General features: G+C 45.3%; 2 protein-coding genes across 6 annotated transcripts in view; one reads left to right on the top strand and one right to left on the bottom strand.

The window, feature by feature from the left end:
* Positions 1–465: 465 nt before the first annotated feature.
* On the top strand, positions 466–12,743 carry GNPNAT1 (glucosamine-phosphate N-acetyltransferase 1). 5 transcript variants are annotated; one of them, XM_045016646.1, is made up of 7 exons: positions 524–598; positions 1,597–1,610; positions 5,301–5,497; positions 6,735–6,797; positions 10,032–10,159; positions 10,414–10,475; positions 11,090–12,743. In XM_045016646.1, the coding sequence occupies exons 3-7, from the start codon at positions 5,326–5,328 to the stop codon at positions 11,235–11,237; spliced, it is 573 nt and encodes a 190-aa protein (XP_044872581.1). In that variant the 5' UTR covers positions 524–598; positions 1,597–1,610; positions 5,301–5,325; the 3' UTR covers positions 11,238–12,743. The 5 variants fall into 5 exon arrangements, with proteins under 5 accessions (XP_044872579.1, XP_044872581.1, XP_044872577.1 ...); XM_045016644.1 differs by lacking the exon at positions 1,597–1,610 and having other exon boundaries at positions 466–598; XM_045016642.1 differs by lacking the exons at positions 524–598; positions 1,597–1,610 and adding an exon at positions 1,613–1,733.
* Positions 12,744–21,488: 8,745 nt separating this feature from the next.
* STYX (serine/threonine/tyrosine interacting protein) overlaps positions 21,489–23,386 on the bottom strand; it is a 32,354-nt gene continuing 30,456 nt past the window's right edge. Inside the window, exons 10-11 of the mRNA XM_045015208.1 lie at positions 23,189–23,282; positions 21,489–21,987 (exon numbers count right to left, since the gene is read on the bottom strand). Of these exons, the coding sequence (XP_044871143.1) occupies positions 21,914–21,987; positions 23,189–23,282 (168 nt within the window). The 3' untranslated portion in view covers positions 21,489–21,913. The remainder of the gene's footprint in view (positions 21,988–23,188; positions 23,283–23,386) is intronic.

Here is a 23,386-nt window from a genome sequence, read left to right as displayed (position 1 = left end):
GGGGGCGGGGCCCCGAGTCTCTGTAGGGATTGGGGAGCCCCACGTGTGTGCGGGGGCGGGATTTCCCTAGGGGGAGGGGCGAGTCTCTGTAGGGATTGGGGAGCCCCAGGTGTGGGCGGGGCGGGGTTTCCCTAGGGGGAGGGGCGAGTCTCTGTAGGGATTGGGGAGCCCCAGGTGTGTGGGGGGGCGGGGTTTCCCTAGGGGGAGGGGAGCCCCAGCCGGGGGCGGGGCCCCGAGTCTCTGTAGGGATTGGGGAGCCCCAGGTGTGTGGGGGGGCGGGGTTTCCCTAGGGGGAGGGGCGAGTCTCTGTAGGGATTGGGGAGGCCCAGCTGGGGGGGGGGTCGCCCCGCCCACTCACGCTCCGGGCCGCCCGGCGCTTGCCCCGAGGTGGGCGGGGCTCGGCGCGGGCCGCCCGGCGCTTTGCCCGCAGTTCTGGCGGGGGGCGGGGCCGGGCCGCGGGGATTGGCGGTGCGTCCGCCGGCGTGTTGGCCCCGCCCCTGCCACGTCCGTGCGGCGCGGAGCCGGCGCGGAGGGGAGGCCGCCGGAGCCCGGAGCCCATCGCTGCGTGAGCGCCACGCGGGGCACGTTCGGGTTGGGGGTACGTCGGGCTGGGTTGCGTTGGGGGGCACGTTCTGTGGGGAGCTGGGCTGGGTTGGAGAGACGTCCTGGGGGGGCTGGGTTTGGGGGGCACGTTCTGTGGGGGGGCTGGGTTGGTTTGGGGGGCACGTTCTGGGGGGGCTGGGTTTGGGGGGCACGTTCTGGGGGGGCTGGGTTGGTTTGGGGGGCACGTTCTGGGGGGCTGGGTTGGTTTGGGGGGCACGTTCTGGGGGGGCTGGGTTGGAGAGACGTTCAGTGTGAGGTGAAAGAGCGGCGGTCTGGGGAGATACAGCTAGTTTAAGGGGGGGCACATGGTGGGAGAAGGGGCTGGACTGGGGGTACCGGGTGGGGGGGCTGGATTAGGGGATATCCAGGGGTGGGGGCTGGACTGGGGGAGCACATGGTGGGGAAGGGGGTAGGGCTAGTGGGGGTGGTGCGTGGGGGCTGGGGTGAGAGTATGTGGGGCAGGCAGATTGGGGGACACTGAGGGGACGACGACAAGGGGATGAGAGTGTAGGGGAAAGACATCTCTTTCCTCCTAGCCCAAGGCTGACCCCCACTGTAACTTTTCCATGCAAGCTAAGCTAGCCTTCACCTGTGGCTGGGATCCCTGGACAACTCTCCCTTAGGGGAGGGCTGCCTGGTCTCCTCTAAAGAGATGTTCACTCCCCTCCTGCCTTTGTTTCATTAACTATGGCAACTAATGGCTCTGTTTGTGAGAATACAAATTTTAAGGACGGTAGAACCTCAGAGTATGAATGGAGGCTGTTCGTAACTCTGAAATGTTTGTAACTGAACAAAACACGATGGTTGTTCTTTCTAAAGTTTACAGCTGAGCATTAACTTAATACAGCTTTGAACCTTCACTTTGCAGAAGAAAAATGCTGCTTTCCCTTGATTTTTGTAGTAGTTTATGTTTAAAGCAGCACTGTACTATATTTACTTCTTTTTTTTCATCTCTGCTGCTGCCTGACTGTGTACTTCCTGTTCCAAATGAAGTGTGTGATTAACAGGACAGTTTGTAACCCTGGTGTTCCTATCTCCTCATAAGATTCTACTGTAGTTCTATTGCCATCTGCCCTGGTGTTTCTTGGAGACCAGCACAGCAGGATGATGTCAGAAGGGAGTGGAAGGAGGCAGGTGTCTCAGAGTTGCTACAGTGAGGACACGCTTTTTCCATGCACCTTTAGTGTGGTTCAAACTCTTCCTGATGGTGGAGGCTCCCAGCTCCCTTGACTTCCTTGGAGATTGCTCACATGTACCCAAGTGCAGAACGTGGTCTTAGAAGTGGATGTTCCCTATAATTAGTTTGCAGTAGTTCTTAACTGCCCCTTTCCTGCCAGGCCCCCTTATCTCTGGCAAAGGAGGACAGGACTTTTTCAAAGCATATTCATGTCTGTTTGAACTGGCATGTGTGCTGATATTGAACAGGTCCTCTGCACCCCTTCCCAGTCTGAGCTGGGATTGGTCCAAGTTCCTACTGGTTTCTAGAGGAAACCCAGGGACCAGCCAGCTTTGGGTATTGTATCTTTGAATTTATATAAGTTAGTTTATTACTTTATCAAACTAATGCTAAATGAAAAGATTTTAATTTTCCTGGTGTTCTCTTCTCTAATATTTCTTTTCAGTGTGTCTTCTGAGCATTCTCTAACACAATACTGAAATTATTTCCAGTTTTGTTCTGCACAGAATATTGGTTGAGTTAGAGGTCTATTATTGTATGATCAGCCATGAGTTCTGGGTAAGCACAGGATGATCCAGCAACTAAAACTAGGCATGCTCAGGTTTATTTAAGCAGTAAAGAGTCCTGTGACACCTTGTAGACTAACAGACTTATTGGAGCATGAGCTTTCATGGGTGAATACCCACTTGGTCGGATGCATGTAGTGGAAATTTCCAGAGGCAGGTGTATATATATGCAGGCAAGAATCAGGCTGGAGATAACGAGGTTAGTTCAATCAGGGAGGATGAGGCCCTCTTCTAGTAGTTGAGGTGTGAACACCAAGGGAGGAGAAACTGCATTTGTAGTTGGCTAGCCATTCACAGTCTTTGTTTAATCCTGGGCTGATGGTGTCAAATTTGCAGATGAACTGAAGCTCAGCAGTTTCTCTTTGAAGTCTGGTCCTGAAGTTTTTTTGCTGCAGGATGGCTACCTTTAAATCTGCTATTGTGTGTCCAGGGAGATTGAAGTGTTCTACAGGTTTTTGTATATTGCCATTCCTAATATCTGATTTGTGTCCATTTATCCTTTTCCGTAGGGACTGTCCGGTTTGGCCGATGTACATAGCAGAGGGGCATTGCTGGCATATGATGGCATATATTACATTGGTGGATGTGCAGGTGAATGAACCGGTGATGGTGTGGCTGATCTGGTTAGGTCCTGTGATGGTGTCGCTGGTGTAGATATGTGGGCAGAGTTGGCATCGAGGTTTGTTGCATGGATTGGTTCCTGAGTTAGTTACTATGGTGCGGTGTGCAGTTACTGGTGAGAATATGCTTCAGGTTGGTGGGTTGTCTATGGGCGAGGACTGGCCTGCCACCCAAGGCCTGTGAAAGTGAGAGATCATTGTCCAGGATGGGTTGAAGATCCCTGATGATGTGTTGGAGGGGTTTTAGCTGGGGACTATATGTGATGGCCAGTGGAGTTCCGTTGGTTTCTTTCCTGGGCTTGTCTTGTGGTAGGAGGCTTCTGGGTACACGTCTGGCTCTGTTGATCTGTTTCCTTATTTCCTCGTGTGGGTATCGTAGTTTTGAGAATGCTTGGTGGAGATTTTGTCGGTGTTGGTCTCCGTCTGAGGGGTTAGAGCAGATGCGGTTGTACCTCAGTGCAGGTTTATTTAGTTTGGCATAACATTAGCTATCATGTAAGGTACCAGAGCTACAGTGGCTTAGTTTTGTCAGCCTTAGAGTAATTAAAACACTTGTTATAGCTTGAAAGTCCTCTCCATACATTGGCATGGTCTAGTCACTAAAGCCCAGGACTGGGCATCAAAAGACCTGCCTTCCCATTCCTGGCTTTCCTGAGACCTTGGGAATGTCACTTAAACTCTTGGTGCCTCAGTTTCACCATCTTTAAAATTAAGATAATACTTAGCTACCTCATAAAAGTAGTAGGCTTGATTGTATAGCGCAGCGAGATCCTTTGGCAGAATTCAGGTTGTTGTATGGTACTTCTTATTTTTTTAAAGGTAGGTGGAGAGTTTCTATTAGCGTTTACCCAGAAGAGAGAGAGACTGCAGATGTTTACATTTAAGTATATCATTGTTTGTGAAAAGGGCGTATATGTAAAGGTCATCATATAGCAGCAGGTGAAGGAAAAATATGTAGTGCTTCCTGTTGTACTTACAGTGCTGCCATCTGATCTGAAACTTCTGTGCTCTGGATTCCATTAAAATGCCTCATACGTAACACATTCTGCATTTTTCCCTAGACAGTATTACAGAGATGTTGCACTGTCTTATAATTCATGTAAAGGGCATTTTTTTGAAATATAAGGATCCTAATAAAATAGATTTTACAACTTAGTTTACTTTGGCATGTCCAGTGATGTATATGAACACTGTACCTTGCATTGAAGAATGGTGGCTGCTTGGTTCAACTGAAGATATATAAAGAGGACTCTTTTTAAAAAAGAGAAAATCTAGCCTCAGAAGTGGTCTTTTGAGTTCTGATTCATTTTATATACACCATCAGATATTCTAGTTACAGAAGCAACACACACACACACACAAAAGAATAATTTACCTCTAAATTAGAGAAATCAGCAAAATGTCCCTTGTTTTCCATTTTCTATTCTCCTCCCCTCACCCACCGAATTACAAACATTTCCCTCATATTATCTTTTAATCATTTACCGTTGTTACACTGTAACCATGGCAGTATTAGCCAAGTGGTAAAACAGTCAATGAAAACCTACACCTGGCAGTAAAAACTGCACTGGATTTTGTAAATTCACAAAGTAAATTGTAAAAACAAGCAAACATTATCATGTGAGAAGTGTTAGGTTTAAAAAAAAAGTGCATGATATTTAACGAGGGGGAAAAGTATGCAAATTGTTGTAGAGAGAGAGAGCGAGTTTGTGTGTATGTTCATGTGAAGTGATTCGAACTCAATTGCTAAATATTTATGTAGTGGGACTCAGATTAAACTACTAGTGTGCCCATGAATGGATAGTTGGGGGGAAAAAAATTCTATGAGCAAAAAGTGTGTAATTTTGCTTATCCAAATTGTGGTCTCTCTAGCTTTGAGATACAGTAGCGACGTTTCTTTCTTCTTCTTTATTAGGAGTGCTAGATTTTTTTGAACTGGGTGTAAATGCTAAGCATACTGTACAAAATATGCTATAGTTGCCTTAATTCCATAAGAAGTTTGATTCATTAGCAAAAAAATAAAGTTGCTATTCAAATAGGCTTTACTTAATATGCATTCAGGGACTTCAAAGGATGTACTTTTATTGTTTGTTTTAACCCCAAATCCTGCTAGGTTCTAGTTCAAACAGTACAACTGCTGATAAAGGAAATAGGAGATTAAATTTCATTAACCTTTCATTGCATCATAGAGAAAACATATGTTACTGTGGAAATAGCTGGCATAAGGGTATAAACATACAATCATGTTACTGTGTAGCTACCAGGATTACAGGGTATACACATTAACTCAATCTCAAATGTTTTTTATAGAATGCATCTATGTTTTGCTTTCAGTACACCTGCTGCAACCATTGCTGCCATGATGCCTGTTGCAACTGTGATGCCTGATGACACACCAATGTTTGACCCAAATCTCCTTCATGAACTTGACTGGAGCCAGAACACAGCAACATTTTCTCCTGCCATTTCACCTTTAGATCCAGGAGATGGTTTAGTTATGAGACCCCTTTGCACTGCTGATTTAAATAGAGGTGAAGTCCAGTTCTGTTTCCTATTGTGTAATGAATATTGTGGATCAGAATTGTACACAGTACAGTGCAACCTGCACTAACAACCATTTCCAGTAGGTTGCCCTCACTTCATTATTAATCACTTTGAAATCTCTCTGAGATTTACAATACAATCTACTCTGTCCCATAGCTGAGAACCACTTCTTCTGTTGGTCTAGGTTAGTATATGGCCCCATTGTGGTAGCCGAGTGCTTAGGCACTGATACTTGCTGGTTGCTTGGGTGGTCACTTAAAACAAATCTTAAAGCTCAAATCTTTCAAGTAATCCGCACGTTCCTGTTCATCAGAATCTCTTGTAGAAGTAACACACGTTTCTTTTTAAAAACAATATACTGATTCATAGTCATTTGAATGTTAGAAAATACAACTAATTCTTTAGCTGTTGAACTTGGGAAAACTTGTTTTGAAAATACAGCTCAACATTCAAATGATTTCTCTGCGGATCCATGAAAACGTAAACCTGATAGGGTATGTCTACGCTACAATTAAACACCTGTGACTGGCCTGTGTCAGCTGACTTTGGGGTCATGGGGCTCAGGCTATGGGGTTGTTTAATTTCAGGGTAGAGGTTCAGGGTTGGGCTGGACCCCAGGCTCTGAGAACCTGCCAGGCTGTAGGGTTGTATCCATATTTTCTTAGCATTCTGTCTTTGCTTTGATTCACATGTCTCTTGTCTGCTTTCAAAACAGTTCACTGTTACAGCATTAGACAATCATTTAACATTGCTTATGGCATTAGTTCAAAATTAATGTTGCATTCACTTTCAAGATGTCGAATTCTGTCAGTATACATATGGAGTATGTGGAGTTCTTTACATGTAACTAAACTAGATGGTAGGTGGCATATAGAGAAGTCTAGTCCCTTCACATCATGAATCTCAATACTGTATTTAAAAACTTCACTTTACTTGAAACACATCAATGTTGCTTTTGTGTGGTATTGTTCCATATCTTGCAGGGATATAGGGGGGCGTTTTAGGAGCAGTTTCAGTGATCGTTCAGGGGTCACATTGTCTCGTTTGCATGGGTACAGCTATATGGCATAACGTGCTATTTTTGCTTGCATGATGGTGTGCACAGACTTACAGATTTGAATTTGTACCTGAAATGCTGGAGCCATATTCTTTGGGCTTCTAGTTAATTGCTTATCTTTATCTGGCATTAACCCTTTTTTTTTTTGTTATACTTTTCTGCAACAGGCTTTTTTAAGGTTCTGGGTCAGCTGACAGCAGCTGGAGTTGTCAGTCCTGAGCAGTTTATCAGTGAGTACATTATTTGTTATTTTGGCATTTGAAAAAGGGAAGGGCGGGAACAGGAAGTTATTGATGTTGACAGTAAATCTGATCATGAATGAACCTCTTGACTTCTGTAGCTGGATGATGCCACAGGAGAGTTTGCTAGCCCAGGCCTCTCCAGGCAGATTTCAGCGTTTTGAGATGGTTTAGGATCTCATGGTCATTGTGACATTCATTGGCCTGTCCCAGGTGACTTCAGAGTTCACGCGCATAAATGGGACAAACTGTAGTTCTTTGTGCTCAGGTTGAGTTTTAGAGATGTGAGCACTGAAGGTGAATGGATGAAGATAACGTGTCTTGTCAAGGTCTGTCCATCACCACTTGCAGTTTGAAGTTGGGGCTTCTCTTTACTCCTGTTGAGGCAGTGAGCTTGTTTCACAGATTCCAAGGCCAGAAGGGACCATTGTGATCACCTAGTCTGACCTCCTGTATAACTAGGGCCCTACCAAATTCACGGTCCATTTTGGTCAGTTTTATGGTTGTAGGAGTTTAAAAATTGTCAATTTCATGGTTTCAGATATTTACAGCTGAAATTTTACAGTGTTCTAACCATGAGGGTCCCAACCCAAAAGAAGGTTCTAAGGAGGTCGCAGTATTGCCACCCTTCCTCCTGCGCTGCTGCTGCTGCTGGAGGTGCTGCCTTCAGAGCGGGGCAGCTGGAAGTGCAAACATGAGGGTCTCATAGTGTGTGTGGGGGTGTCATTGCTTTTTGGGAGGGGCAGGGCCGGCCTTACCGTGAGTGACCACCCAGAGCCCCATGGTCAGGGGGGCACTGTGGGGTTTTTTTCCCCCACACAAACACAGCCAGCCCAAGGCCCCTTTAACCTCCAAACACAGGGCCTGGAGCTGGGGAGGGGCAGGGATGAGGGCAAGGGTGCCAGAAACTTTGTAGACTTGGGGGGGGCGGCACTGGATCCAGGGTGTGTGGGGCCACAGCCCCCCCACTTTTCAACATGGGCATAGTTTGAAGGGCTAGAAGGCAGTGTTCCACTGGGAACCTCCCCCCGGACTGCAAGAAGTTCTGCAGCTGCTCCCTGTGCAATGAGCCAGCCATTGGATCATGTTCTACTTTTCTCTGCTAGACTGATGAGTCCATTATTAAATATTTATTTCCCACATACTGTATATACTTACAGGCTGATCATGTCACCTCTGAACCGTCTCATTGTTAAGCTAATTAGGTCGAGCTCTTTGAGTCTGTCACCGTAAGGCAGGTTTTCTCATCCATTAATTATTCTCGTGGCTTTTCTCTGAATCCTCTCCAATTTATCAACAGTGTGCGTGTGTGTGGCCTCCGCGCTGTCAGGCTTACCATTCTCGTCGAGGTGGGGTTTTTTTGCAATGCTGCAACTGAGGAGTTTCTACGCACAAGGTGGCTTGCCAGTGTGTACACCACGGCAATTATACCGGAGGAAGCTGCTTTACTGCGCAGAAACGGTGTAGACAAGGCCTGAGTTAGGATCCGTTTTCCATAAACCTATGTTGATTTGCATTATAGACTCATAGACATTATGGTCATCTAGTCTGACCTCCTGCACAATGCAGGCCACAGAATCTCACCCACCCACTCCTGTAACAAACCCCTAACCTATGTCTGAGTTATTGAAGTCCTCAAATTGTGATTTGAAGACCCCAAGCTGCAGAGAATCCTCCAGCAAGTGACCTGTGCCCCATGCTGCAGAGGAAGGCGAAAAACCTCCGGGCCTCTGCCAATCTGCCCTGGAGGAAAATTCCTTCCCAACCCCAAATATGGCGATCAGCTAAACCCTGAGCATGTGGGCAAGACTCACCAGCCAGCACCCAGGAAAGAATTCTCTGTAGTAACTCAGATCCCACCCCATCTAACATCCCATCACAGACCACTGGGCATATTTACCTGCTCATAATCAAAAATCAGTTGCCAAATTAATTGCCAAAATTAGGCTATCCCATCATACCATCCCCTCCATAAACATATCAAGCTTAGTCTTAAAGCCAGATATGTCTTTTGCCCCCACTACTCCCCTTGGAAGGCTGTTCCAGAATTTCACTCCTCTAATGGTTAGAAACCTTCACCTAATTTCAAGTCTAAACTTTCTAGTGTCCAGTTTGGATCCATTTGTTCTTGTGTCCACATTGGTACTAAGCTTAAATAATTCCTCTCCCTCCCTAATATTTATCCCTCTGATATATTTATAAAGAGCAATCGTATCTCCTCTCAGCCTTCTTTTGGTTCGGCTAAACAAGCCAAGCACTTTGAGTCTCCTTTCATAAGATAGATTTTCCATTCCTCAGATCATCCTAGTAGCCCTTCTCTGAACCTGTTCCAGTTTGAATTCATCCTTCGTAAACATGAGGGACCAGAACTGCACCCAGTATTCCAGATGAGGTCTCACCAGTGCCTTGTATAACAGTACTAAAACCTCCTTATCTTTGCTGGAAATACCTCGCCTGATGCATCCTGAAACCACATTAGCTTTTTTAACGGCCGTATCACATTGGTGGCTCATAATCATCCTGTGATCAACCAATACTCCGAGGTCCTTCTCCTCCTCTGTTACTTCCAACTGATGTGTCCCCAATTTATAACTAAAATTCTTGTTATTACTCCCTAAATGCACGACCTTGCACTTTTCACTATTAAATTTCATCCTATTACTTTTACTCCAGTTTACAAGGTCATCCAGATCTTCCTGTAGGCTATCCCGGTCCTTCTCTGTGTTAGCAATACCTCCCAGCTTTGTGTAATTACGTTACCCTCCTTTAATTCTTCATTGAGTCCCATACGAGCTGTTCCGTTATCTTGCCTGGGATCAGTGTCAGGCTGACAGCCCTATAATTACCCAGGTCATCCCGTTACTTTTTTCATTGGTCTGCCTACAGAAACTAATAGGGCTTTGAGCTAGAGTTTGTCACTGTAAGAAAGAGTGATCTACTTTGATCTTAGTGGGTCTGTGATGCTAGCAGCAAGGGAGCAGGTCTTCTCCCTGCATCTCAGAACACAGGAATTTGTTTTGTCTACTCTTTTTTGGCCATTTCTCCACAGATTCTATTTGACCCTGGGGTTTTGTCAGTTTCTAATTTCTTGGTCACCTCTTGGGTTGTGGAGTTGAATTCTTCAGTGCTATGAATTAGCATTTATCCTTCAGCATCAGTTTATGTGGCTGTCAGGCACATATTTTATTAATGGGTTAGAACTGTCTTACTATTCTGTTCCCACAGAAACCTTCGAACACATGAAGAGATCCGGTGATTATTATGTGACTGTTGTGGAAGATACAAATCTGGGACAGATTGTTGCTACAGCAACGCTAGTTATAGAACATAAATTTACTCATTCATGTGCAAAGGTATGTTTGTGCGTTCCACACTGTAATTATAGAGAAAAAAATGACATTAAACTAATTGTTTTTCAAAAATAGTTAAGAGTTTACTGTCAAACTGAGTAAGATGAGTGTACTCTGCTCATGTCAGTTACAAAGACATTTTCCTTGCTTACTTGATCAAAACATGATGCAATGGTAGAGATTCATTTGTTAATTTAACTGAAAAATGACTTAAAGGTGCTATTGTAAACTGAACACAGACGCATCTATTTCCTCAGAGAGGAAGAGTAGAAGATGTTGTAGTAAGTGACGAATGCAGAGGAAAGCAGCTTGGCAAACTGTAAGTATTTCTTCACAGTCTTTACCTTGTAACACCGTACAGGTCAGGAGCCCTGGATATCACATCCAGTTTCTAGCATCTGTTAACACACGTGCTGTAGTTTCTTAGATGAACATGTACTGATCAATAATTAGACTCAAGCCGTAACAAATCACTCCCCTGCGTGTGCATGCAGACATGGGCACACTCCTCACGTCACATTGTTAAACGTGCCCCCGAGCACAAATTCTCACTAACTAATGAATTGCAAGTTCCCACCTAACAGCTATCGAATGAACACCCTTTAATAGATCCCTCTCCGTTCTCCATGGGAAATTAGCTAATATGTTTTAATTCATGTGAATAATTTTGCACAGTGGCATTTCATTTATGCTTCCTTCATGCCGCTGCAACAAACTCAAAATGAATTTTTTTTCCCCAAATAAAAGCTGAAGTAATATTTCATGGAGAAAACTGAACTGCCTCTATCATTGCAGTTTAAGCTTCTACTGCAGAGAGGTCTCATCAAATAGTAATAATGAAATGCTTGCATTCACGCTGAAGAATTGAACTTTAATTGATCCAGTGTTCAAATGCCATTTTATATAACCATTGGTGTTCTCTGTCTCTTTCAGATTAATGTCTACGCTTACGTTGCTAAGTAAGAGACTGAACTGTTATAAAACTACTCTCGAGTGTCTGCCCAAAAATGTGGCTTTCTATAAAAAGTTTGGATATTCAGTATCTGAAGAAAACTACATGGGTCAAAAGTTCTTTAATTAAGAACTTCCAGCTTATCTTTTGTAAAGACTATTGGTGGAGGATCTTGTGATACAAACTCATTCTCTTCATGGAAAATGTAAATAGTTTGTCGCTACAAATGTAATGAGCCCTGTAGATCCCGGACAACAGATGTGTAAAAATTGCAATTTGAATGACCCTTTCGAAGGTCTCGGGGGGTGATGAGCTGTTGGTACTAATTTTACTACTGTTCAGCCTAAGTGAAGCTTTTTTTTGTTCTTAGCTGGGCTATAAAGGGGATGGTTTTTAACCAAAGGTATATATTTTTAATCTCAAAATTTTTCTTGCCTTGTATTTTTCTAAAGTTTTGCACTTCTTGGTAGCCAAAGTGCAGGTAGTGTGGGGGTTGAGCTTCTCTCTGGACTTCATTGAAGGCAAATGTAAACTGGGTGGGCAACGCACCCTATTACATAGCAACAGTAAGGTAGAAAAGGAGCTTGTTTTATTTCTAACCTTAAAACGTAGACTTCGATGCTATTGCAAGTACCCACCCAACAGCTAGCGAATGAACACCCTTTAATAGATGCCTCTACATTCTCCATGGGAAATTAGCTAATATGTTTTAATTCATGTGAATATTTTAACATGGCGGCATTTCATTTATGTTCCCTTCATGCCGCTGCAACAAACTCCAAATGAAAATTTCATAGGCATTAGCTTCCAAAAATTAGATTGAACAGATTATGTTGGAAGATATAATGTGGCTATAGTAGACAATTATTGCCATACTTCAGTTGATATTTTAAAATATACCTGAATACTGACTACATATTCAGACCCTGCACTTTAGTTGATACGTTGGAACGATTCAAAGCAGTCACTTATAAACTTGCGGCTTGTGCACAGAGCAAGGAAATTGGAAAGTTGTCTAAAGTGCAAAATATTTCTCTCATCTTGAGTAAGGCTTCCCGTATTTCTGTTCTGCTTAGATTAATGTCATTTGAGAACAGGAGTTAACATCTCCTGTATCAATGATGTGCTCAAAGTCAGTGAACACATTTGACTTATTACTTGCCATACTTGATTCCTCTGGGCCAAATATACGTTCTTCTCCGATGGTAACTGCTTACACAATATTGAATTGCTGATTAGCAAAGAAATCCCAAATCCTGGTACCAAAGGCTTGATGCTGCTTTGGATTATCCCGTCTGCTCTTAACATTGGGTAAATGAATTTAGCACTTCTTGCCATTGATGGCAATAAAACCCTTGTTTCAGTGGTAACGTATGGTAGGAGAGTGACACAAACTACAGTTATGAATAGGGTATTGTGAGTAATGAAGGTTACTACAGAACAATCTCTTCTTGATTTTGAACAATTAGGCCTTAGAAACTGTTCTCTTTTCAGCTGAGGACTACTTTACGTTGTGGTGAGGGTTCTATTTGATGTCATTGATAGTACTCTAATATATTGTTTTCTTGGTGATGTCTAGGTTTTATTTATTTTTTTAAAAAAGCGTTTAATCTAAAATAAACAGAGACTGCCATATTTTCCTTGTCCTTAATGTGTTTCGCATTGAAGTTTATACCAGCTGTGTGTGTACTTAAAATCGTCTAGCTACAACCTGATTGCTTTTGCCTTCCCTAGTCTGGAGATCACTTTTTTTTTTAAATATCTGTTAAAGATCATGGTCTCTTTTCTCCCAGTGATTTAAATAAGGATATTGGATGCAGAGCAAATTTTCTTCAGAATTACCATTCCTGAGCTCTCTAAGGAGAAACTACAGAATCAGTAAGCCCGGTTACTCTACTAGTAGCTAATTGGAGACTATCCATCACTTGAACTTCCCAGTCCCGGAGCTGGAGAACTCCTGTTTGTTCCACCTGAGGGTCCTAAACCTGAGCTCAACAATCCAAGCCTTTGTCAGGCGAGACAGAAGCACACCTAACTGTTGAGATACTGTACAGTATGTAAATGTATTTTCGCTACCACCCAAGTTTAAAATGAACACGTTATTGCTGAGCAGGCTAGAAGTAGTGCAAAACCAGCCTCTCTCTTCCTTGCTTTAACCTTATGAAGTTCGGAAAGTGCTAGAGGACATTTAAATAAGGAAGTGAGATTTTTAACTAGCTGCACCTGATTTTCAAGCCTTTGGGATTAAGACTCCAGCTTCCTATCAGAAGTGATGGCTGGTTTATGCTATACCAGGTTAACGTGGATTTTCCTGTTCTTCACAACTTTAATCAGATGTTGAACTTCATCTAGTTTTAAGTACATTACAGTACGCAGTGGTCTTCCTGTGGGTACATCACCTCGTCTAGAGATTTGCCTAGATTTATAACAGGCTACATAAAAAGCACTAGTGAAATCAGTACAAACTAAAATTTCATACAGACAATGACTTTATACTGCTCTATATACTGAAGTGTAAGTACAATATTTCTATTCCAGTTGATCTATTTTATAATTATATGGTAAAAATGAGTCCGCTATTTTTCAGTATTAGTGTGCTGTGACGCTTTTGTCTGATTTATAAGCAAGTTGTGTTTAAGTGAAGTGTAACTTTGGGGTACGTGAAACAGATCAGACTTCTGAAGGGGGTACAGTGATCTGGAAAGGTTGAGAGCTACTGATCTACAGGACGTAGTCCAATCAGGCCCTTATTAGAGTGAGATGGTTCTTGCCCTCTTTGCTTCCCCTTTAAAAATAACGGGTAAGAAGTTCATAAGACAACTCGTAGGAGAGTGTGTAGGGAGCAGTGATAGGCCTAGCTTCTATTGATTTAAGACAGTTAAAGCCTTAACACATTTACTGGGAGAAATCCAGCTCATGCATATTGCTCTGAAGGTGGTACAAGCTTTCCAAAGTACTGGTCACTCTGTATCAGAGGCTACTTTCTGGCCCCTGGCAGGCTGATGGTAGCAAAAGCAGCGGTTGTTGAAGTTACCTCTTCCTACTAAGCAGGGTGGCTACTGCAGCTTTAGCTGTGCCACTCCTCTATGACTTGCTAAATTAGTATGATGGTTAGACACCATTAAATCTTATGGCGTTAACTTACTGCGGTAGTGTAGACATAGCCTAAGTCGACCTATGCAACTCCAGCTACGTGAATCATGTCGCTGGAGTCGACGTACGTTAGGTCGAGTTACTGCGGGGTCTACACCCCAGGGGGTTGAGGGGAGAAAGCCTCTCGTTGACTTACCTTACTCTTCTCATTGGGGATAGAGTCCAGCGGTCAACTGGAGAGTGATCTGTTGTCTTCACTAGACCCCCTAAATTGACCGGCTGTAGTTTAGATGTAGCCTTAGCGTGCGGAATGTCTACACAGGGAAATACTTTACCTTCTGGCATGTAGCCTGGATCTACTAAACAAGGGGAGCATACCTTTTAGAGTTTGAAGGTGTGGCCAAATGGGCTCTCAGTCCAGCTGTCTGAAGAACCACCAGTGGTCAATCATGCTGCTGAACTTGGATGACTGAAAAGTTTTAGGGCATGGGGAGCTGCAGGGCTCCATGTTTAACACTAGCTAAACTGCTTAAGTGTCCTGTTTTTTCTATCAAATGTACATTGACGTTACCAGTTCTTCCACAAAACTGGGGCTGGCTGAAATTTGAGAATATATAAAACACTAATTTAGGAAGAGCAGAGAAATGCAAAAGTCTTAAATGCTTTATCTCTATAACCAACCTAGAAAGCAGACACCAAAGAAGAGAAAGATACTTAGTGATGTCAAAAAGAACCTGGAGTGACAGTGAACAGCAGAGGCAAAGGGGGTATTGGGCTCCATACCCAAAGCCATGGCTGACTTGCAGTCTGGATTTGGCAACTCTGAGTACCTCTAGAGCAGTGGTTCTCAACCAGGGGTCTGCAGCCCCCAGGGGGCCATGGGGCTGAAGCCCCAATCCTGGGCACACCCTTGCACCACAGGGCTGAATACTGGCAGGGCCGGCTCTAGACCCCAGCGCGCCAAGCGCGCGCTTGGGGCGGCGTCCCAGCGGGAGGGCGGCAGGCAGCTCTGGCAGACCTCCCGCAGGCATGCCTGTGGAAGGTCCGCTGTGACCGTGGATCCGGTAGACCTCCCGCAGACGTGCCTGCGGAGGGGCCGCTGATCCCGCGGCTCCGGTGGAGCATCCACAGGCACGTCTGCGGGAGGTCCACCGGAGCTGCGGGACCGGCAACCGCTAGAGCGCCCCCTGCGGCGTGCCGCCCTGCTTGGGGCGGTGGAAATCCTAGAGCCGCCCCTGAATACTGGAACCTTGAGACTTGGTGCTCCCTGTGGGGCAGAAGCCCTGAGCACATGAGCAGAGTTGGGGACACAAAGGGCATTTTCCCCCCCCACACACACACACAGCACAAGAGCACAGCGGTCCCAGGGGCAGCTCCACACCTCCTCTCCCTGCCCCCTGGCCAGCTCAGAGGCACGAAGAGGGGCAGCTGCTGCTCTGGCCAGTGCCCTGGAGCAGGCAGTGGCAGGTTTCCCTCATCTGCTGGTGCCCTGGGTTGAAGCTGCTCCCAGCCCCCTCTTTGCTCCCACTGAGAGCTGGTAAGAGCCTCCCTGCTGGGTAGACCCGGCTCTGTGGCTGGCAGATCCCTCCAGGAACAGAGACCTGCAGGGGAGGCCTCAGCCCCTAATACCCATCTCCCTCACACAGCCCCTAGCGACCCCGCCCCAAGCTGTTTTCAAACTCTCCCATTGGCCAGGCCTGCTGCTGGCTGCTTCCACAGCGCAGTGCAGTGTCTGAACAGGTAGTGACTAGCCTGCCTTAGCTGGGCAGTACCACCAATGGGACTGTGAGCAGCCTGCTCAGCGGTGCTGCCCAGAGCCGCCGCGCTCCAGTGCCTTCCATTCCGCGACTCACTACCAGCGTGCAACCCCCCGTTAGAAAAGCACCACTCGTGAGCATATACTGAGTACTATCCTACATACCTTGTTTTTAGCAGTGTTATGGCCTGTTGCCTTCCTGCTACTGGAGCCCGGCGCCCCCATAGTGAAAGGCTCTGCCAGGCCTGTTACAGGAGCCTTTCACCACAGCAGGGCAGGACCCTGGCAGGCTAAGCCCGTCTCTGCTGCCTCCTCCCCTGCCAGCACCTTTCCCCAGTGCAGTGAAAGGCTCCAGCTGCTGAAACCTTCCTCTGCTGCTTCGCCCCTGCCAGAGCATTTCACTGACACATGTAGTGACACAGCCTGCGTTTCCCTGCAGCGTGTAGGCTGCACGCCGTTGCCAGTGGCGTATTGTATCGACGTAGTCACAGATGGACATTTGACTTCTCAAGAGCCATGGGTCTGAGCAGCAGTGGGTGCCTCTGATAAGGTGAGTGAGCCTGACGTGGTGATCTCTTCACCATACACTGTAATTGATTGGCAGTTATGCATCCAGGTTGTCTTATAGTTGGCCTGCTGAAATACATATGGGTGAGGAGTAGGTTGTATTCAGCACATTTGGAAAGTACTAGTAGCAAGTCATTTCATGTTATCAGTGCTGGGACAACCCCTCACGTTGCCCTAACATGCACAGTCACAACCCATCCTGGCATTGAAATCATCCAAAATGATCAGTTCATTACATGGGACCCACCTGCTACCTCCCTCCTTATCCCCGTCTGGATGGATCGTCAGTGCATGTGCCCTGATGCCAGAAGTAGAACACCTGTTAGCAAGGCTAATGAGGAGCATAAGTCTGGCATTAGCACCCTTTGGCTGTGCCTCCAGTTCCCAAGCAAAGAGCAGAGCAGCTGGGTTCATGCTCAGATTTGCCATTCCAGTAATAAGTGTAACCAGCATCTTCTTTTTCTAGTGGCAACTTGCCAGTAAGTCTTGTCTCACTGAGTGCAGCACTATCCATATTGTACCATGTCAATATAAGACTGAGTATAGCAGTCCCATGCTCAGCTCTATCACCTCTGGCGAGGAGGGTGTGAACAGTCTAAGTTGCAAAATTTATCTGGGTCTTCCTTGTATTTAGACAGCAGAACAACTGGATATCCAGTAAGGCCCAGCACTCCAGCAGGTTTGAGTAGAGCATTTTTTTCAGGGATCTTCCATTCCCTTCCCTCTATGCAGAGAGCAGCGCTGTCCCTAGACAAGGCTGCTCTAGGCAGAATACGAACAGGACATTTGTCTCCAACAACTGGCCATCAGTCTCAGGCTGTCTGCACGCAGGATTGTGACTAAGGACTTCCAATCCCCATTGCCACGGGATGCTGATTAACAGGGTGCAGTGGGTACTGTGTTGCTGAGTCACCTGCATTGTGACTGGACTATAATGAGAAAGGTGTGTGCAGTTCCAGGCCCACTCTTTCATCCCCACAAGCCCCACATGCCAGGCAGCAAATGTGGATGTAGCTTTAACTTTGGGGTTCCTTCTCCTAGAAACTGCCAATGACCCCTTGTGATACTTATGGAAGGACAAGTGCATGCCCCTCTAGGCTGTAACTGGCTGCAGCTTATTTGATAGACCTGGACATGGCAAATGTAGGCTGCTGTCTATGGACATTGTTGGTATTTTCTAGGGGCTGCAGCATCATTCTGCTGCTCCACCACACGCTGTTGGTACTGCCGTCAGATTGTCCATGACTGCAATATAAACAGAGAAACCTGTCGAATAAGCGGCGACCCCCTGTTTTCTGGAGGACATTCCATGACCCATAAGCTGAGAACACGCTTGGTGGCAGATGACACTGCCCGTAAGTTGCATAGTAACATTATGGGATAATAAAGCAGATAGAATACTGAGAATATGGCTCTCAGCATTTTTTTTTTAAAGATGTATTATAAGCATTAGAAGAAGTTTGAAAACAGTATTACACTGGATGACAGCTGCTGTTAGTGCTCTGGTGAGTTTTCTGAGTGACTGATTACGGATATAATGGAAACACTCACCTTGAAGGCTGAAAACTTCCTCCACCTGATGTTTATGTTCAAGATTTTAAAAAAATTAAACAGTTCAGCCATTACCAAAAACAGCCACACAAAAGTATCACCAGAATGGGTAGGAGTAGAAAGTTCAGGTGGCTGGAAAACAGTGACCAAGCGAAGTGCCTTTGAATTCTGTGTTGATTTGACCATGTTAGGAAGATACAAAAGTCTCACTATGCATGCTCAGCCGTATAGTTATGATTTAACCACATTTAATCCATGTTCTAAGCAAAAGAACATTGCCCTGTGCAAGCGCAGCTCTCTTAGCAGTATAGGGTACGTGCACACCAAATGAGGCAACGCTCCTATGCAAAAACCCAGACGCTTATCTTGATTATCTAGTGTGTGCAAGAGTCATTGCTCATTCAATGCACATTGACTGGTACAATACAGATTTATAGATTTTAAGGTCAAAAGTGACCGTTAGATCATGTAGTTTGACCTGTATAATTTCATCCCATTATTATTAAGCCCGATAACTTGCTTGACCAAAGCAAAAGTTGAAACTTATGTGCACAGAATATATAGTTTACAAGGTTGTAGAAAACTTGCAATGGGACAGGAGGGCCATGTAAAGAAAACTAGTCTGAGGTTGGATTCTTAAATATGCAAGTCAGGAAATGCCAGTATATTAAATCTTAACTCCACCCCACCTGTGGTTATGAATAAGGACACAGTCTAATTACGTGAACATGCTATTTCTAAGAAATACTCTAGTTATTTTTCTACCACCTTTTATGATGCTCAGCAAGTAAGGCTGGGCTCTAAAGGAAGTATTTTTTCATTCACACCTTTTGTTTCATGGCCTGGTTGACATACAAGCTGATGGCATACATAGAGTTGCAGAAGATTGTGTGAAAAACCTTGGCAATTCTTGACTTGAATGCTTGAGAAGAATAAAGGTTGCACAGCTAAGTGTTTTTTAAACAGAATTTATTAATTTTAACCTTTTGGAGGTGCATAGATCTTATCTCTAATGGCAGACACACTTGCTGGTGTTTGACTGAAACGTCAGTGTTCCTCCATTCGGTCAACCAGGCTACAGTCAGAGGTGAAAGTAAGCCAGTACGGGCCGGTATGGAGTATCGGTTAAAAAAAAAGATGCAGCAGCGTACCGGCAAATAAGTGCAACATTCAGTACTGGCTTACTTTTGCCTCTTTTGGCTGCATAAAAAACAGTTTAAACTCAACACTAATAAAAGCTTGGAAGGGGAAAACTCACTGTCACACTGGTTTCTCTCCTCCCTCCTCCTCCAGCCAGGCTGCCGACGTGGCTAGGCTCCGTGTTCCTCCGACCCCTCGCACTCAGCAGGGGCTGCAGGGGCTCCCCTCTAGCTTGCAGCAGGGATCAGGGGGACTGGCTGAGGGAGAAGCCTGCCCAGGATGCCTGTTGCCTGCATAAGAACAGTTTAAGTTTAGCTGTTCACCCCGCAGTTCAGACCACGGATTAGGGGCCATTTCTGGCATCCTTATTAATTTCACTCACAGTTGTTGGGGCCGGGGGAGACCAAGGCAGGGGCAGAATACAATAGGCATTTGGCTGCACATCTTAAATCCAGAGCTAATAAAAGCCAGTGGAAGGAGAAAAGTCACTGTCACATCCATTTCTCTCCTCCCTCCTCCAGCCCCAACAACTGTGAGTGAAATTAACAAGGATGCCAGAAATGGCCCCTAATCCGCAGTCTGAACCGCAGGGTAAACAGCTAAATTTAAACTGTTCTTATGCAGGCAGCAGGCATCCCCCTCAGCCAGTCCCCCTGCTCCCTGCTGCAAGCTAGAGCGGAGCCGCTGCAGCCCCTCCTGAGTGCCAGGTTATGGGGATGGGAAGCACGGAGCCTAGCCCCCTCGGCAGCCTGGCTGGAGGAGGAGGAGGAAGAGAAACCAATGTGACAGTGAGTTTTCCCCTTCCATTAGCTCTGGATTTAAGCTGTGCAGTCAAATGCCTATTGTATTCTGCCCCTGCCTTGGTCTCACCTCCCACCCCCCAACAACTGTGAGTGAAATTAACAAGGATGTCATAAATGGCCCCTAATCCTGCGGAGTGAACAGCTGAGTTCAAACTGTTCCAATGCAGGCAGCAGGCATCCTAGGGAGGCTTCTCCTTCAGCCAGTCCCCCTGCTCTCTGCTGCAAGCTATAGGGGAGCCACTGCAGCCCCTGCTAAGTGCGAGGGGTCGGGGGAACCGGAGCCTAGCCGTGTTGGCAACCTGGCTGAAGGAGGAGGGAGGACAAGGAGAAAAATGTGACAGTGAGTTTTCACTTTTTCAGGCTTATTCCAATATTAAAGTTTTATTACAGACAGTACTGGTAGTAGCAGCTTTATTTTCTATATCGAAGTCATGCAATGGGAGGTATGTAGGAGAGGTGTGTTGCTTGCCTCTGGACTGTACCAGTAAGAAATGTAACTCACTTTCACCCTGGCCGTTCCACCTGAGGCCCTGCTGAGAGTGGGGGAGGGGGGCAGAGTGGGCCCCGTACCGGTAAGAGCTGTATTTTACTTTCACCCCTGGCTACGGTCTTGCAGTATGCTCTCACCGCTACTTGTCCGAAGGGTCCCTTGTTTGATACAATACACGGGAAAGGCATTGGAAATGAACTGGTAGGCAATGGTTCTATTTTTGATTTTGTTACATCAACTATTGGATGACTTAACTAAGTTTGCCAAAAACGTACACCAGGGGTCCCCAACGCGGTGCCCGCGGGTGCCATGGCACCCGTGGGGGCATCTAAATGCACCTGTGTCCTGGCCGGCGGTTGAGCATCCACCGAAATGCCGCCAAATTTCTGCGGCGTTTCGGCGGCGATGCCGCTCGATGACGTTGTTAGTCGGCGGCAAGTGGCATCATCGAGAGGCGTCGCCACCAAAAAGCCACAGAAATTCGGCGGCATTTCGGCAGATGCTCCACCACCGCCACGGTCCTTCATCTGGCGCCCGCCAGACGAAAAGGTTGGGGACCACTGCCTTACACTGAAACTTACTGATTCCTGCTTGCTAATAGAAAGATTTCAGTCCTAGAATACATCAAGCTGAGATGGTGATTTCCCCTTTGCTTACTTTAACATATGACCCTGTTATTTAATAATTTACTCTAACCAGATAGTTATTAGATTAGCCTGCATTATACTAATGGAGGTTTTTAGATCAGTATTCTCAAAGACTAACAAGAGCGTAGTCAGTGTATTTGAAGATAAATTGGTACATAATGGGGTTTTATTGTGAAGATAATGAATCGATGCTGTTCAGATAATTGGGGAGGTTTCAACTGCTAACAGCAGAAGGTATATGGAAGTTTGTAAAAACAGGATATATTTCCACTTTTTGTATATTTCTAAAAGTGGAGTAACTAAAGTTGCAATATATACTTAGAACACAGTGAATTTTAGCAAACTTTTCTTTACTAAAGTCTCTTGTTATAAATTACACAAATAACTTTATAAACAAATCCCCCCAGCTTGCATTTTGTTTAAAGTAATAACTTTATATCATACAAATAAAGAAATTTCAAGTATGAAAAGTGCATTATTGCAATAATACCTCTTTGCAAGTCCAAAAATCTTGGTATAGAATAAAACTGTAAAGTGTAAAAAAGGAGTAAAACAATCAGTGCCATCTATTCATTCAAGAAGTCCAACATATTAAAATGTTGCTTAGTGTGTTGCAGAGGCAGATTTACATCTGGAAGCAACATGTATTTGAAAAGAAGCTCTGGGTGTGTTCATTGTTTTGTGTTAATTTATCTTTTCTAGTTTTCTTCACTTCCACTGCAGGAATTCACAATCTCTATGAATAGTGGTGCCCTACATCACCCATTCTGTGCTGCTGCCACTTGCATATTTCCAAATTCTTCCTCATCCTCATGTGTTCGCTTCAAACTTCCTAAGAAGAAGAAGAAGAAAAAAGATTAGAGAATATGCTTTAAGAAGTCAGTTGTTATAAGCACCTACTATGATTAAGATCACAAGACAGTTTGCATTAGAAACTCAAATCTGCACATACTCAACCTTCCAAAACTTTCACATTGTGGGAGAGAAGCTTTCCATGCTTGGTCTCTGACTAGTCTCTCTCCCCCCGCACCTCAAATGTTCAGCCATTTGGGTTATAGGAGATGTAACAAAGGCAACACTTTTTCCACTGTGAAACATTCCAAGTGCACTTTGTTACTGGACATGGCTACAGCAAGCAGCTCAAATTTAGTCTTTTTTAAAGGATAAGTTAAAGAATTAAGGGTATCCCTACACTACCTGCTGGATCTGTGGGCAGCGATCAATCCAACGGGGGTCTATTTATCACGTCTAGTCTAGACACGATAAATTGATCCCTGAGCGCTCTCCTGTTGACTCCTGTACTCCACCACCGGGAGAGGCGCAGGCGGAGTAGACGGTGGAACGGCAGCAATTGACTCACTGCGGTGAAGACACCACAGTAAGTCGATCTAAGTACATCGACTTCAGCTACATTATTCACGTAGCTGAAATTGCGTGACTTAGATCGACACCCCCCCTCCCCACAGTGTAGACCAGGCCTAAGCAACTGAGAAATCATATCTGAGTATGTGCAGTGGGTGTGGGCTATTAAAGCCTCACCCTTTTGTCATCATGGCATGTGCTCCTTGCCTGACCAGAGGCTGCTGTTGGGACAATGCGAGGGAGGGAGACTAAGGTAACATTTTAAAAGTGCCCAGCTCTCTCAACTGAAACACAGCAAAATCCTCCCTTCCAAGCAGAACTGCCTTAGCTTTAGGCATGGAATATGCTCTGATTATTGGGTGCCCTCCCCCCAAATCTGGCGCTCCGTGTAGCTCAGGGCTTTCAGCAGGTTCTGGGGATGCTTACCACAAAGCCACCCTTTCTCCAGCATATCAGGGCAGTGGCACATTTTCAGTACTCCATCCTATACACAAGATTGCAAGTAACCTCTATATATCAATTGAAGTCATTTTTCACTCAGAGAGAAACAGATGCACTGCACAAGTAAGCCTGACCATTGTTGCCAATGGAAATCACTTCACAAAACCAAGCCACACCACTGTCCTTAGGAAAGGAGAGAGTAGTTACACAGAACAGAAGAGACTTCTCACCTGTAGTACCAGGTGGAACAGAGAGCGATCTCTCCAGCTGCAGTGGTGACATCATCTGGATAGTTAATTTTGCTAGATAGATGGCTTCATATTCCTAAAAAAATAAGGACATATTGCTACTGGGTATGCGTGGCCCTTTGCAAAGTAAGGAGACAGGACTGTAAGTTAGAGAGAAAACTGCATAAGGCAAAGGTCAGA

Source organism: Mauremys mutica, chromosome 4, assembly GCF_020497125.1.
Source record: "Mauremys mutica isolate MM-2020 ecotype Southern chromosome 4, ASM2049712v1, whole genome shotgun sequence".
Lineage (NCBI taxonomy): Eukaryota > Metazoa > Chordata > Testudines > Geoemydidae > Mauremys > Mauremys mutica.
This window is presented reverse-complemented; position numbering and strand designations above follow the sequence as displayed.

Coding starts and splice junctions, on each gene's coding strand:
- GNPNAT1 (XM_045016642.1), top strand. CDS start 1,708: ATGATGTCAGAAGGGAGTGGAAGGAG. Junction 1,734..5,300: donor TCAGAAGGGAGTGGAAGGAG/GCAGGTGTCTCA, acceptor TTTTGCTTTCAG/TACACCTGCTGCAACCATTG. Junction 5,498..6,734: donor CACTGCTGATTTAAATAGAG/GTGAAGTCCAGT, acceptor TTTCTGCAACAG/GCTTTTTTAAGGTTCTGGGT.